This window comes from Panthera uncia, chromosome C2 (genome assembly GCF_023721935.1).
Source record: "Panthera uncia isolate 11264 chromosome C2, Puncia_PCG_1.0, whole genome shotgun sequence".
In the NCBI taxonomy this organism is placed as follows: Eukaryota; Metazoa; Chordata; class Mammalia; order Carnivora; family Felidae; genus Panthera; species Panthera uncia.
This window is the reverse complement of record NC_064810.1, coordinates 66,996,026-67,010,912: the sequence shown is the minus strand read 5'-3', so window position 1 is coordinate 67,010,912 and position 14,887 is coordinate 66,996,026. Positions and strand designations below refer to the sequence as shown.

Here is a 14,887-nt window from a genome sequence, read left to right as displayed (position 1 = left end):
ATGTGACTAAGTCTACAATGGGACGTGAGTACAAATGACATATACAACCTCTTCGTCATCACCTAAAGATGTAGTCATTGCCCTGGATGTCCTACTTCCCCTTCCTGTGGGCTAGAATGAGAGTATGACTATGAGCCGGCTTCAACCACTTGGACGAGGACATACCTCTAGGGGATGTTACAGCAACAACAGAAAAGAAACTTGGGTCCTTGGAGGGCCTTGTGGAACAGAGCTGCCTACCTGCTTTGAGCAAATCTCAAGCAATCCACTATCTTTTAGACTGCTTTTTTTTTTTTTTCCAGAGAAAAATAAACTTCTATCTCATTGAGTCTGTGTATTTTTGGTATCTTTATTATATAGCTTAGCTTTTTATACCTTACTAATGCATAGGCTGTCAATAAATGCTGACTGTTGAATTATGAATTTAAAGGATGAAATCTGGAAACCAACATTTGTTATTTATGTCTACTGTATCTGTTTTTCCATTCACCCTCCTAAATTGCTTATATATTTTTATATTATTCTATCGGTTATCTATCATACTTGCAACACATATTTTTCCCAGTTTGCGTTTTAACTTTGATTTGTTTTGAAGCATAAAGGTTCAAATGTTTATGTAGTCAAACCTATAAATCTTTCCCTTTGTGATCTTTTTCATGGTTTTTATGCTTGGAAAAAAGAAATCTCTTTAGAGATAAGATTAATTTTCCCTGATACTGTCTCACTGTTAAATACGCAGCTCATCACTCCATCTGGAATGTATTTTGATGTATGTAAGGTAACCAAATAAGTAACTGATTTTCCCAAACACATATTAGATAAACCTACTTAATAAAATATGATTTGTTTAATAACCTACTGACTTACAGGTTTTTGATTATGTTAAATTATTATCAACATCTACTACTGGCCTATTTTGTTCCTATAACGATTTTGTTGCAGATAAAATAATATTTTAATTGGTTGTTCCTTTTGACATTAAGAGAAAAAAAATCTAGGGCAAATCTTTATTCAAAAGAAAAAAATTGGGATTTACAACAGACTCTGAATATACTCCTCATAACTTTCAACTCAGCCTACTCTGGAAATCGTATCAACATGTGTGATTATGATTATGTAAAGTAGGGAAGGAGAGGGGTATGATGAGGGAGGGGCCCATGGGGAATTCTAGAATTCTAACTTAGGTAATGGGTACATGGCTGCCTGTTTTATGATTTCCATAAAGTGTACATATATGTTTATGTACTTTTCTATACGTATATTATGTTTAACCTAAACAAAGTAAATAAAAATATTCATATAAGATACTGAATGGGCCCTTGGAAGAAATGTCTCAAAAATCACCATATCCTAAAGATAACCAAAAGAGGAAAAAGTATTATCCACAGCTTTCTATTTTTTTATCCTGTTAAAAGTGAATGAAGATGAGTTATCTTTGCCTACCAATCTCCCTCATCCAGAGCCCATATTACCACCATGCAGAAACAGTAGTGAAACTTGACCCCTGGAGGCTTAAGAGTCAAACTGGGGCAAATAAAATTATTGAATAAAGGCTAAATCTTAATTTGCTTCAAGACATTAAATATATTATGTGATTATACTGCAGGATGGGCAAGCACAATGCAATGTGCTTAATCATTTAAAGTGAGGATGCTAGAACTTAGGGAGTAGTTCTGAAACTTAAATGAACATAAAATTAACTAGGGGCGCCTGGGTGGCTCAGTGGGTTGAGCGGCCGACTTCAGCTCAGGTCATGATCTCGCGGTCAGTGAGTTCAAGCCCCGCATCGGGCTCTGTGCTGACAGCTCAGAGCCTGGAGCCTGTTTCAGATTCTGTGTCTCCCTCTCTCTGACCCTCCCCCATTCATGCTCTGTCTCTCTCTGTCTCAAAAATAAATAAACGTTTAAAAAAAAAAATTAACTAAAGGAGCGTGTTCAAACTGTTGATTCTGGAGATTCGTTCCAGAGACCACATCAGTGGGACTACAGTGGGGCACAGGGATCTGCATTTTTAATAAGTAGGTAGTCTGTAAACCATACTTTGAAAAAACACTGACCTAGGGAAATCTGAATCTTAATGTATTTTACAGAGAAGAGTCTTAATCCTGAAATCTATCAACTGTTCATTTTTACACGGAAAGGTTTCTATTTCTATACTGGGGAAATCTGCATATAACCCTTCTTTGCCTTTCCTTCTCTTATTCTTGTTACTAAAACTCTAACATGGTCATTTTAGTTTCACTTAACTAGTGTCTTCAGTCAAAAAGGTAATATATGCACATGGTAAAAATATTTCCAAGAATAGGAAAGAGTACCAAAAAAAAAAGTAAATCTCCCCACAACCCCAGACTTCTAGTTCCCCAGACATCTTCCTCAGAAACAATATAATGGTTTCTTTCAAAAACAGTTCCTTGCCAAACACTGGCACATACATCCTTCCCACTTTTTTCTAAGTAGGAACATTTTAAACATAACATGTTACATAATATGTAAACTTTGCATTTAAAAAAAAACTTGACACCATATCTTGGAAACATTTCTGTTCAGCACTTAACAGAACTTTCACTTCCTTTTCACAGCTGCATACTATTCCATCATACACTTCATCATAACCAATCCTCTTTTGAAGACACTGCCCTTCTGACCAGTCATCTACTATTACAAGCCAAGCTGCATAAATATGCTTATCCTTGCAAACTGGTAGAGCTTTATATGTGGGCTAATTTTTTAGAAGTGTAAATATTGGGTTAAAGGACATTGCATTTTGAATCTACTAAATACTGTCAAAATACCCTCCAAATAGGAATGCCCCAAACTACTCGCACATCAGTGGTGCCCGTTTTTTCCTACCCTGAGCAACATACCATGTCATCACACTTTTTCATCTTTGCCAATAAAAAGACATCTACTTGCTGTTTTAATTTTCATTTCTTTAATTATGACAGAGAGCTTAACATCTTTCCCTAAGTTTACGTCATCTGTATTTCAATATCTGTAATTGCTCACTCATACCTGTCACTCATTTTCCTAAGTTATTTTATTTGAAGGAATTCTTTTCAACTAAAATTCAACAACTTTATTGTTGCAACTATTTCCCAGTTTTTAACTTGTGACTTTGTTTTGTAGTATATTTAATCATGAAGATAATATAAATTTTTATGTGGTCAGATGCATGAAGCCTTTTTTTTTTTTCTCACATCGGCATCTTTTTTTAACTTGTTTTATTTTTTATTTTTTTAAATTTACATCCAAATTAGTTAGCATATAGTGAAACAATGATTTCAGGAGTAGATTCCTTAGTGCCCCTTACCCATTTAGCCCATCTCCCCTCCCACTACCCCTCCGGTAACCCTCAGTTTATTCTCCATATTTAAGAGTCTCTTATGTTCTGTCCCCCTCCCTGTTTTTATATTATTTTTGTTTCCCTTCCCTTATGTTCATCTGTTTTGTCTCTTAAAGTCCTCATATGAGTGAAGTCATATGATTTTTGTCTTTCTCTGACTAATTTCACTTAGCATAATACCCTCTGGTTCCATCCACATAGTTGCAAATGGCAAGATTTCATTCTTTTTGATTGCTGAGTAATACTCCATTGTATATATATACCACATCTTCTTTATCCATTCATCCATCGATGGACATTTGGGCTCTTTCCATACTGTGGCTATTAATAGTGTTGCTGTAAACATGGGGGTGCATGTGTCCTTTCGAAACAGCACACCTGTATCCCATGGGTAGATGCCTAGTAGTGCAATTGCTGGGTTGTAGGGTAGTTCTATTTTTAGTTTTTTGAGGAACCTCCATACTGTTTTCCAGAGTGGCTGCACCAGCTTGCATTCCCACCAACAATGCAAAAGAGATCCTCTTTCTCTGCATCTGTTGTTCCCTGAGTTGTTAATGTTAGCCATTCTGACAGGTGTGAGGTAGTATCTCATTGTGGTTTTGATTTGTATTTCCCTGATGATGAGCGATGTTGAGCATTTTTTCATGTGTCGGTTGGCGATCTGGATGTCTTCTTCGGAGAAATATCTATTCATGTCTTTTGCCCATTTCTTCACTGGATTATTTGTTTTTTGGATGTTGAGTTTGACAAGTTCTTCATAGATTTTGGATACTAATCCTTTACCTGATATGTCATTTGCAAATATCGTCTCCCATTCTGTCGGTTGCCTTTTAGTTTTGCTGATCGTTTCCTTCGCTGTGCAGAAGCTTTTTATTTTGATGAGGTCCCAGATGAAGCCTTTCTTTTATGGCTTCTGGGACTTGTGTAGGAAGGCCTTCCCCATGCAAAAAGTATTGAAAAATAGTCTCATGTTCTAACACTTTTATGGTTCATTTTTTTTTACGTTTAAATTTTTGATCCAATTTGAATTTACTTAAGTGGTAAGACAGAGATTTAAGGTTTTTCTTCATTTTTTTTGGTCCCCAGATAGCTAAGTAATTATCACAAAACCACTTAATAAACAATATTTCTGATATGGTTATTTCTTTTCTTTCTATTCTATTCTATTCTTTATTTATTTATTTATTTATTTTTTAACGTTTATTTATTTTTGAGACAGAGAGACAGAGCATGAATGGGGGAGGGTCAGAGAGAGGGAGACACAGAATCCGAAACAGGCTCCAGGCTCTGAGCTGTGAGCACAGAGCCCGACGCGGGGCTCGAACTCACGGACCGCGAGATCATGATCTGAGCCGAAGTCGGCCACTTAACCGACTGAGCCACCCAGGCGCCCCTCTATTCTATTCTTAAGTAATCTCTACACCAAATGTGGGGCTTGATCCCACAACCCTGAGGTTAAGAGTTGCATGCTCCACCAACTGAGCCAGCCATTTTGGTAATTTTAAATGTAATTTTGCCAGCCACAAGCATTTTACAATCGAATATATTTCTTTAAAAAAAATCTATGTTTACTAGAACCATACTATTTAACTTTCTAACACACATTAGTAAATGTTATCTATTATTTATATTAATGAAAACTATACTGAACTAGAAGATAATATGGCATGTGTTAGGGAATTGCTGGATAAACACATATGATTAACAGCAGATATAACTTACTTTAAGTTCACCTTCCAGAAATCTTTATTTACTGGGCATGCAATATCATATAGTGCTATAGAGCAATGTCATCTATAATTTTTTTGTATGATCTGCTTCCCAATCATAGAAGACATGCTTTACAGTTCATTATTCTAAGTTCCTTATTTATCCATGACGTTAATAGAAGTGGCAAAATAATTTCCTTGAATTTTTATTGGTACTATGCAGATAAAAGAAATGTTGATACCATGCAGAGGTACAGCACCAATAGGAAGGTGGTAAGAAAAATCCTGATTGAGAAAAGAGCTTGTCAGAAGCTGCTATTTTCATGTCTTGAGACTTACAGAAGCTAAGATATAGGAAGCCAAGGGTGGAGGGTCACTATTCCTGAAGACTGGGTCTGAGACTCAAAAAGCTCCAAGTAAAACAGGGGCACAAAATATAGATGGCCAAATACTCTTTTCAGTGCTAGTCAAATCCACGTTAAAGGTCTTTACCCCTTCCCGCTGTGTATCAGGATGGAGACTGAAGCTTAAAAGTGGTGATCTATTGAACCTACTAGTCAAAAATACATATTCTAATTGTAGCATTTTCATTTTAACAGATGCATATGCATTGTTAATACTACTGCTTAAAAGAAATACTGTATGGACATAAAACGAAGTGTCATTTTAAGGAGATAATATTCCTACATTCTTTATAGATGAACATATAAGGACTGAAAATTCAATTTATACCCTCTTTTTATGAAAGATTCAATCTCTCTGAACTCTTTATTTTAGCAGTTCTCTTTCAACTCTCTTTGTTTACATTTCTTTATGAGCTCTATTTCTTTTTCATATCATCTTCTTCACCAAGATGGAGAGTCAACTCTTCATTATTCCTAGAATTTTACAACTGGAAAGGATATAAAGGGAAATAAGACTACAGAGAATAATATGGATGGCCCATGACAGAAGAAAAGCTAACAAAAATATTAATGGGCTTTTTGAAAGAATGCATCATTAAAGTTAAGTTTACTGAAGTTTGTACTTAAAAACTGTGGATGCTTAAAAAAAAAACCCGTATGTTTGAAAAATTATGAACATCTCAAACACAATAATGAAACTCATCTGTTAAAACCTCACTCAAAAGGATAGGAAATGAAGACTAGCTTTCCACAGAAACCCATCATCTCTCACCTGGTTTATTGCACCAGTTCCCCAACTGGTTTTCTTATTCCTGCCCTTGACCTTCAGCTTCAGTCTATTCTCAACAGAGCAGTTTATGACCAAGGTTCTCCTCAACTCAAAACCACCAATGGTTTTCTAGCTCAGAAAAAGCTAAGGTCTTAAAGGACCCTGTCTCATGCTCCCACCACTCTATAACCAGGCTGGTCTCATCATTTCCTGTCACTCTTCCCATGAAATCTCTCATATCTCACATGGCTCCAGCCACACCAGCCTCCCTGCCAGGCAGGCACATTCTTCCCTTCCCACCCTTTACACTTGCTGTTCTTCCTGGAATGCTTGGCCCCCAGATAATGTATAGTGCATTCTTTGGGTTTTTACCCCATAAAGTTATCTTCCTAGTAAGCATTTTTTTTTGTTTTGTTTTTGGTTTTTTTTGGCCATTCTTTCTGAGATTTCACCATCCTTCCCTTGACATTTCAAATCTTTCCTTCCTACTTTAATTTTTCTCCATAACACATACTATATATTTTATTTACTTATCTAACTTACCGCCTCTTTCCCCAACCAGAATGTAAACTCTAAGAGACAAGCATTTGTCTATAGCGTTCTCTGTTGTATTCCCCATGTCCAGAAAAGAGCTTGGCACACAGTGAATTCTGTCGAGTAGCTAAACTGATAAATGAATAAACAAATAAAAGAATGACTCCAATTTGGGCTCTCATGCCTTCTTTCCTGGTCTCCTACCAACTATCTCTCCCTTCTGTAATCAATCCTACATACCTCAAATCAGGAGTTTACCCAATACAGGTCAGGTCCTATTGTTGCTCTGAGCCACTTAAGAACTAAGTGGCTTCCAACTGCTCAGTGAGGAAAACACAATTCTACAGGATGGCATCTAAGATCCCTCATATTCTGGATAACCTTTTCTAAACTCATCTCTTTATATTCCATTCTTATACCTTATCCCATAGACCAGTGTTTCCCAAACTTGAGTAATCTATGAATCCTTTTTTTAAAAATTTTGTTTAATTTTTATTTATTTTTGAGAAAGAGAAAAAGAGCGTGAACTGGGGAGGGGCAGAGAGAAAGGGAGACACAGAATCTGAAGCAGCTCCAGGCTCTGAGCGATCAGCACAGAGCCTGATGCAGGGCCTGAACCCACAAACCATGAGCTCATGACCTGAGCCGAAGTCAAATGTTTAATGGGTTGAGCCACCCAGATGCCCCTATGGGTCCTCTTTAAAGGGGAAAAATTTCTCAATGAGTTTCAAGATCACATCCTATGGCCCCAGTTTAAGAAACACTAATTTAAGAAATTGATGTTCTGATCAGTAAAAATGTCTTTTAGTTACAGATTATTACTGGTAAAATAATTTTTAATATTCTAACCAACAGGAAAATAAAGCTTTAAAATTTTCTTGTACCTTGTGCCCTCTGAGAATACATCCAGAGACCCCAGTTGCAGAAATGATGCTGTACACAAATGAAGCTACCTATCCATCCCAGAAGAGGCCTATGCTTACCTACCTCTATGCCTTCATTCCTGCTGTTCTTCTACTCTGTAATATTCTTTCCCCAAACTACAGTTATCAAATTCTACTCACCCTCCAATGCCTTGTTTAATTATCACCCCTTTCATGAACTTTTTTTTTTTTATTGTTTATTCATTTAGTTTGAAAGAGAGAGAGAAAAAACACCAGTTGGGGAGGGGCAGTGAAGGGAGAGAGAATCCCAAGCAGGCTCCATGCTTAGTGCAGAGCCCAATGTGGGGTTCAATCTCATGACTGTTGAGATCAGGACCTGAGCCAAAATCAAAAGTCAGCCACTTGGGCACCTGGGTGGCTCAATCAGTTAAGCATCTGACTTTGGCTCAGGTCACGATCTCACAGTTCACAAATTTAAGCCCCATGTTGGGCTCTGTGCTGACAGCTCAGAGCCTCGAGCCTGCTTCAGATTCTGTGTCCCCCTCTGTCTCTTGAGCTCTGTCTGTCTCTCTCTCTCAAAATAAATACACATTGAAAAAAAATTTTTTTTAAAAGAGATGCTTAACAGACTGAACCACCCAGGTGCCGCTTGAACTCTTTTTGACACCCTCAGCCAAAACTTCTCTCAGTCTCTCAGGACAGTTTTATACTTCTTCTACTGCATTAACTACTTTATTCCTTACATTATACTATTATTTTCCTGTGGTCACTATAGCTCCTAGATAGCATGAAGATTAATTGTTCTTTTTATTTACAGAAAAACTAGTAGAGTCCTCTTCCATATGACAACTAATAAATGTTTATTGAATTAATCATCATGTAGGGGGAAAAATAAATGCTAATATATGACCTTCTACTGAGACTCTTAAAACTGGAACTATTTACTAAAAGCTTATAACCAAACATATATAATATACTCATAAAAAAGAGAAAAATGTGGGATAAATTTTAAGTTATTTATGATTTACCTTCTTTTAAGCATTAAGTCTGATACAGGTATGCATCTTAGACCAGTTCCCAAAACCATAAGGAAGGATGTCAGAAGCACAGTTACCCGAAGACCTAAGAGGAAACAAAAACATCTGGGTTATTTTTTAAATCCTTTTCACATATGTCCGATGTCAAAAGCAAAGATTTTTTTACTCAATCATAATGATGTTATATTCTAATATTATAGCTTTTTGCTAAAACTACAAATGGGGGAAAAATTCTACATGCTGAAAATGAAAGGATTCTAACTTTAATAGAAAACTTGAATGATCACACCAAGGAAGAAGTTCCAATAGCTCTAGTTTTTCAAAATGAATGGCTACAATGTTTTGTTCACATAGAACACTAAAAATATAGAACATAATTTTAAAGGAGTAGGTATTTTAGCTTTATACGTCCAATATGAAATTTCCAATTTTCAAATGCAAGTTGCAAAAATTCTAACCTGCTCCTATAAAGATTTTTAAGGTGATAGACCACTGCTTTAAATTTTCTTGAAAAATGACAACTAGCTAATTATGTATTTGATCTTATAATCAGGACAAGCTAATGCTTGTTATATGAGGTGGTCCTTTTAGAACACTTTGATAATACAATAATGGTCTTTTTATTTTTCTTGACTTATCAGATGGCTTTCAATTCATAGAATGATACAGTTTAAAAAAAGGTTTAGAACTTTATAATATTGATCAGATAGCTTTTCCCTTTCTATTTCAAATAAAATAAATTATTTTTAAAATGTGTGCCAATGGTCAGTCACATGGATAACAAGGTAAAAGAGAATATAAAAACATTAAAATAAGATAACCAAAAACACACACAATATTCTAGCTATGGCAGAATAATATAATGGGACTATAAATTCCTACTGTTCAAATGCTGCATTTTTTTTTTAACATTTATTCATTTTTTGAGAGACAGAGAGAGAGCACAAACAGGGGAGGGGCAGACACAGAATCCGAAGCAGGCTCCAGGCTCTGAGCTGTCAGCACAGAGCCCGATGCGGGGCTTGAACTAATGAAATGTGAGATCATGACCTGAGCTGAAGTCGGACGCTTAGCAGACTGAGCCACCCAAGGGGCCCCTTGAATGCTGTATTTCTGTTACAACTAAACTAATACCACCTTGCTGTTTGCGGCAACCACATCACACAGGGGGCTCTTACCAAGCATGTGGGAAAAGGGACGACATTTCTTCCAATTTCTCCTAAACTCAACACTTCCTTGAAGCCATTTCATAGTGAATAGACAATGCAAATTTTTTAGTGCAAATGTTTCTTTTTTCCAGATCTTTTTTTTGAAAGATGGGAGGTGGTTAAGTATTTTGGTTTTCAAAGGGCTTTTCTGCTTTAAGGTGTTAAAAACAAGACAACAGGCCAAAAATAGAGTTGTTCATGCAAAGCCTCATGTCACCAAACTAAATGGACTTCATTATTTTTGGTTCTCCCAGAAATGGATCCCTAATCTAGTCAACCAGTGCTAGTGAGTTAACCTGCCTGACAGAGAGACCCCTTCTGTCCCCTTAAGGAAGATGACCTTGCCACAACCAATCCAACTTCCTTTGCTCCATTCTGTGTATAAAAGTCTTTCATTTTGCACAGCTCCTTGGAACTCCTTTCTATATGAGCATATATGCTCATATGCTATATGAGATCCTGTCTGATTCATGAATCATTGAATAAAGCCAATAAGTATCTTTAAATTTACTCAGTTGAATTTTGTTTCTTAACCAAGGAAATTGAAAGTCAACAAAACTATAATTATGCAGATTAAACATAGCAAGGAAAATAAACGAGATATGCATCAGGCACACACATGCCACATTGAGGATAATTCGTGATATGAACTGAGTTAGTTTTATGATATTCTTATATGATTTGAATATGATTAATACAACTTGGCAGAAGGAATACCATAGAAAATTGTGTTTCTCAGTAAGAAGTAATATATACATACTGTTCATTTACTGTTTCTATTAAGAGAATGCAGATTTTAAACACACATTATAGCCACAGGAAATAGAGTGTAATTAATAATAAGTACATTCATGGTCATAAACATGCTAAACTTGCAAAATGTTGCTCTTATAAGGTTATATGGGGTGTCCTATGAGATACTGAAGAAAATTTTATAGATTTGGGACTAGAAGGCTTACCTGCTAAATGGTATTTTTTTTTCTAAGTATTTGGTTTGTAATTAAGGTAAGCAGCCACCAAGTAAGCAGTGAGGCATTGTTTATGGCCATATAGTCCAAATAACCAGGCTTCCTATTATTACTGCTGAAGGTCAGCACACTTTTCTACTCAATTATAGTTTTTTATCAAATAAATGACAATATAACAGTTAAATATATACATTTTAGAACAAACAAGTTGTGAAAAGCTGATTATTAAAGCAATCTCACAGGTACCACTTGTGGCTTTCTTGCTGACCTTTTTTAAAATTAATTTTTGTTTTAGTGTTTATTTATTTTTGAGAGAGACAGAGACAGAGAGAGAGGAATGCAACTGGAGAGGGGCAGAAAGAGAGGGAGACAGAGAGTCCAAAGCAGGCTCCAGGCTCTGAGCTGTCAGCACAGAGTCCGACGCGGGGCTCAAACTCACAAACTGAGAGATCATGACCTGAGCCGATGATGGACGCTTAACTGACTGAGCCACCCAGGGTACCCCTTTTCTTGCTTATTTTTAATTGTTGCCAAGTATTACTTAATCCACCCCAGATGATGCTCAATTCCGAACAGGATGCTTTCTTTATCGCATTCGAATCTTGACAAGGCGGAACTCTATAATTTCATGTAATCAAAAAAGACATCAACTGATTTTAGGAAGGAGAGGTATGAGGACCCTAGGAAAATAGCTTATGAGACATCTAGTACTTTTACATAAATAAGTAGATACCAAGTGATTATAGTATTGGGATATGAATGCCAAAAACCATCTGATGAAAGGTTTTAGAACAATTTCAGAAAACCAAACATGATTGAAAAAACAAATTCTATCCAAATATGGCACACAGACACTGCAGGAAGCCTCCTTCCCATAGATGAAAGAACTCCTTTCACTGGGATCATATTTGGTATAGGAATGGCATCTCTACAAGTGCCTAAAAAATCAGGATGCAAAGTTGATTGGAAAACAGACACAAGCACATATCCATGGTGGATGCATGGGAAATTCATTATAGGCATAAAGTTCGTCTGGCAAGCCTGTTCTTCCCAGGCTCCACACTTTCAACAGCTGGAGTGAAGACCAGCTCTACTTGTTCTTGGTAAGACCCCCCCAGGTTCCCTATCCCCAACAACCACAGCCTTGCCACCCCAATCTGCTTTAGAGACCATCAGGAATAATCACACTGTGCCTGTTATTTTCTGCTTACATCAGTCATGAGAAATCTAAGATTCACAGGTCATTGCTATACAAATATGGCTCCATATATCCCCTAATCTGGCCTCATCTCTGTAGTGTCCCCAACTCCTGAAACCTTTCCACTGTGCCTTCCGGAGCACTCTGAATCCATGAATCAGTGGAATCCCTACATTCTCAAGCCCTTCTCCAAATGTTCTCTTCACCTTCTTACTCCCACCAAAACCCCTCTCCTGATGACACTGCTTCTCTAGCACTTCCAGATCACTATTACTCTCTCCTCCCTAAAGCTCTGCAGTCTCTTTCCTTGATGTTTTTAAGATTTTCTCTGGTTTTAAGCAACATGATTGTGATGTGCCTCAGTGTAGTTTTCTTCATGTTTCTTCTGCTAGGATTCTTGTATTTCTTAGAGCTGTGGGTTTATAGACAGGGAATTTTTCTGCCATTATTTCCTCAATTATTTTGGCCCTCCCTCATCTCACTCTATGCCCTCTCCCCTTACTCTTCTCCTTCTGGAACCCTAATTACACACATATTAGGTCACTTAAAACTGTTTTACAGCTTACTGATGCTGGTGGGGTTCTTGTTCATTTCTTTTTAGTCTTTTTTTGCCCCCCACTTTTCCATTTTGGATAGTATCTATTGCTGTCAAGTTCACTAATCTTTTCTTTTGCAACGTCTAATCTGTTATTCAATCTTATCCAGTACATCTTTTTTTTTTTTCTTGTCTCAGACACAGATTGCATTTTCACCATAGAAATTTAATGTTGGTCTTTTTGTTTCCTGTGTCTCTCCTTAACATGTTCATGCTTTCTTCTGTCTTCTTGAACATATGTAGATTATTTAAAGTAGCTGATTTGATGTTCCTGTCTACCAGTTCTGTCATCTGCACCATTTTGGGATCTGTTTCTATTCATTGTTTTTTCTCCTCTTTATGGGTGATATTTTCCTGCTTCTTTGCATGCTTGGTAAATTTTTATTTTGATGTCAGGAATTCTAAATTTTACCTTGTTGGATGACGGGTTTTCTTTTGCACTCCTTTAAATATTTGTGAACAATGGTGAGATATAGCCAAGTTACTTTTGACCTTTCCAAGGAATACTTTTTTTGGTAAAGTTTATTTATTTTGAGAGAGACAGAGTACGAGCCGGGGAGGGGCAAAGAGAGAGAAAGAGAGAGAATTCCAAGCAGGCTCTTTGCTGCCAGCTGTGGAGCCCGATGAGGGTCTCAAACTCACTAACTAGGAGATCACGACATGAACCGAAACCAAGAGTCAGTCGTTTAACCAACTGAGCCACCCAGGTGCCCCTCCAAGACATACTTTCAAGCTTTATTAGGTGAAACAAAAGCATTCTTTACCTTAGAGTTCTTTTGTCTTTACTACTGAAACAATGCCCCTCTGAGTATTCAACTCAACCTCCTATGTATTTTGAGGTTTTTACTTTCTGGCTGTTGGGAATGTGAGCTATTCCCAGCCTTCGGGGAATTGTTCTGCCTGTTCTTTTTCCTAGTCCTTTTTCCAGTGTTTGGTAGTTTCCTCACATTTATCTGCAGATCAGTTATCAGCTGCAGACTCAAGAGGAACTCCTTGTAGATCTAGAACTTTCCTTTAAGCTTTTTCCTTTCTGGTACTCTCACCCTAAAATTTCTAGCTAAGTTGGCCTCTTGCAATTCTAAATGGTCTCAACTTAGAAAAACGGCAGGAATGTCTGGACTCCCCATCTCTGCACTGCTACCTGGAAATGCTCTCCAGGCAATAAGCTGAAGCATTCATGGCGATCACTGTCCTGCCCTGCCTTTTGTCCAATGTCTGAGAACTCTGTTTCATATACATTTTTTGTTTTTAGTTGTTTAAAATAGAAGGATAAGTCCCATTCCTATTACTCTATCATGGCCAGAATAGTCTTTGCTTTAATAATATTTTTTTATTAACTTAAAAAATTTTTTAAATATTTACTTATTTTTGAGAGAGCGAGCAAGCGAGGGACAGACAGACAGGGAGACAGAGGATCTGAAGCAGGCTCTGCACTGTGAACACAGAGCCCGATGTGGGGCTTGAACTCACAAACTGCAAGATCATGACCTGAGTTGAAGTAGGATGCTTAACTGACAGCCACCCAGGAGCCCCTGCTCTAATTACATTTTATTCTAATACTCAAAACTCCTTGCTGCAGTCCTCTATAGACCACCACACACCTCCAAGGCATTCACCCTCACCATTTACAAATGTCTCGGCTCACTCTTATTCCTTGTGACACTACTTTTTCATAAATCTGGTGATTTTGATATCCACTAGATGATCATTTCAATATGCTGGCCTCTCAGTCCCCTGACTTCATATTCCATGATGGTGTCTTCTACCCTACACCTTAGCAGTCTGTTTTCTTGCTTATACTCTGACCTTTACTATGATTGCATCCATGACATCATCTCAATTTCAAGCATTCCATTCTTCAACCATGACCTCCTCTCTTTCTCTTTTGCCCTGCTTTATTTTTCTCCATGGCAATTATCTGGATAGCAATGCCATCTGGCATACTAAATATTTAATTTTATTGTTTGTTTGTTACATAGACCTCCTCATTAGAATGTAGGCTCTGGGAAGGCTGTCTCCCAACACACATTTGGGTACTATCTCATTCTTAAAATTTTCTTCACTTGGCTTCTAGGGCACACTTGCTCTTGGCTCTCCTATTATCTTACTAGCTGTCCTTTTTTGTCTCTTCTCTGAATGATGAAAAGTGGTGAGAGGGTATAAAACCCATCTTAGGAAGATAACCAGTCTTCTCTACTAAGCTGACTGGGACCCACAGTAGCAGGAAGGCCAGACAACT

At 37.2% G+C, this 14,887-nt stretch overlaps 1 protein-coding gene across 1 annotated transcript in view; it reads right to left on the bottom strand.

Moving 5' to 3' along the window:
* SLC49A4 (solute carrier family 49 member 4) overlaps positions 1-14,887 on the bottom strand; it is an 85,618-nt gene that overhangs the window by 68,138 nt on the left and 2,593 nt on the right. The window contains exon 2 of the mRNA XM_049628302.1: positions 8,671-8,764. Coding sequence (XP_049484259.1) covers positions 8,671-8,764 — 94 coding nt within the window. The remainder of the gene's footprint in view (positions 1-8,670; positions 8,765-14,887) is intronic.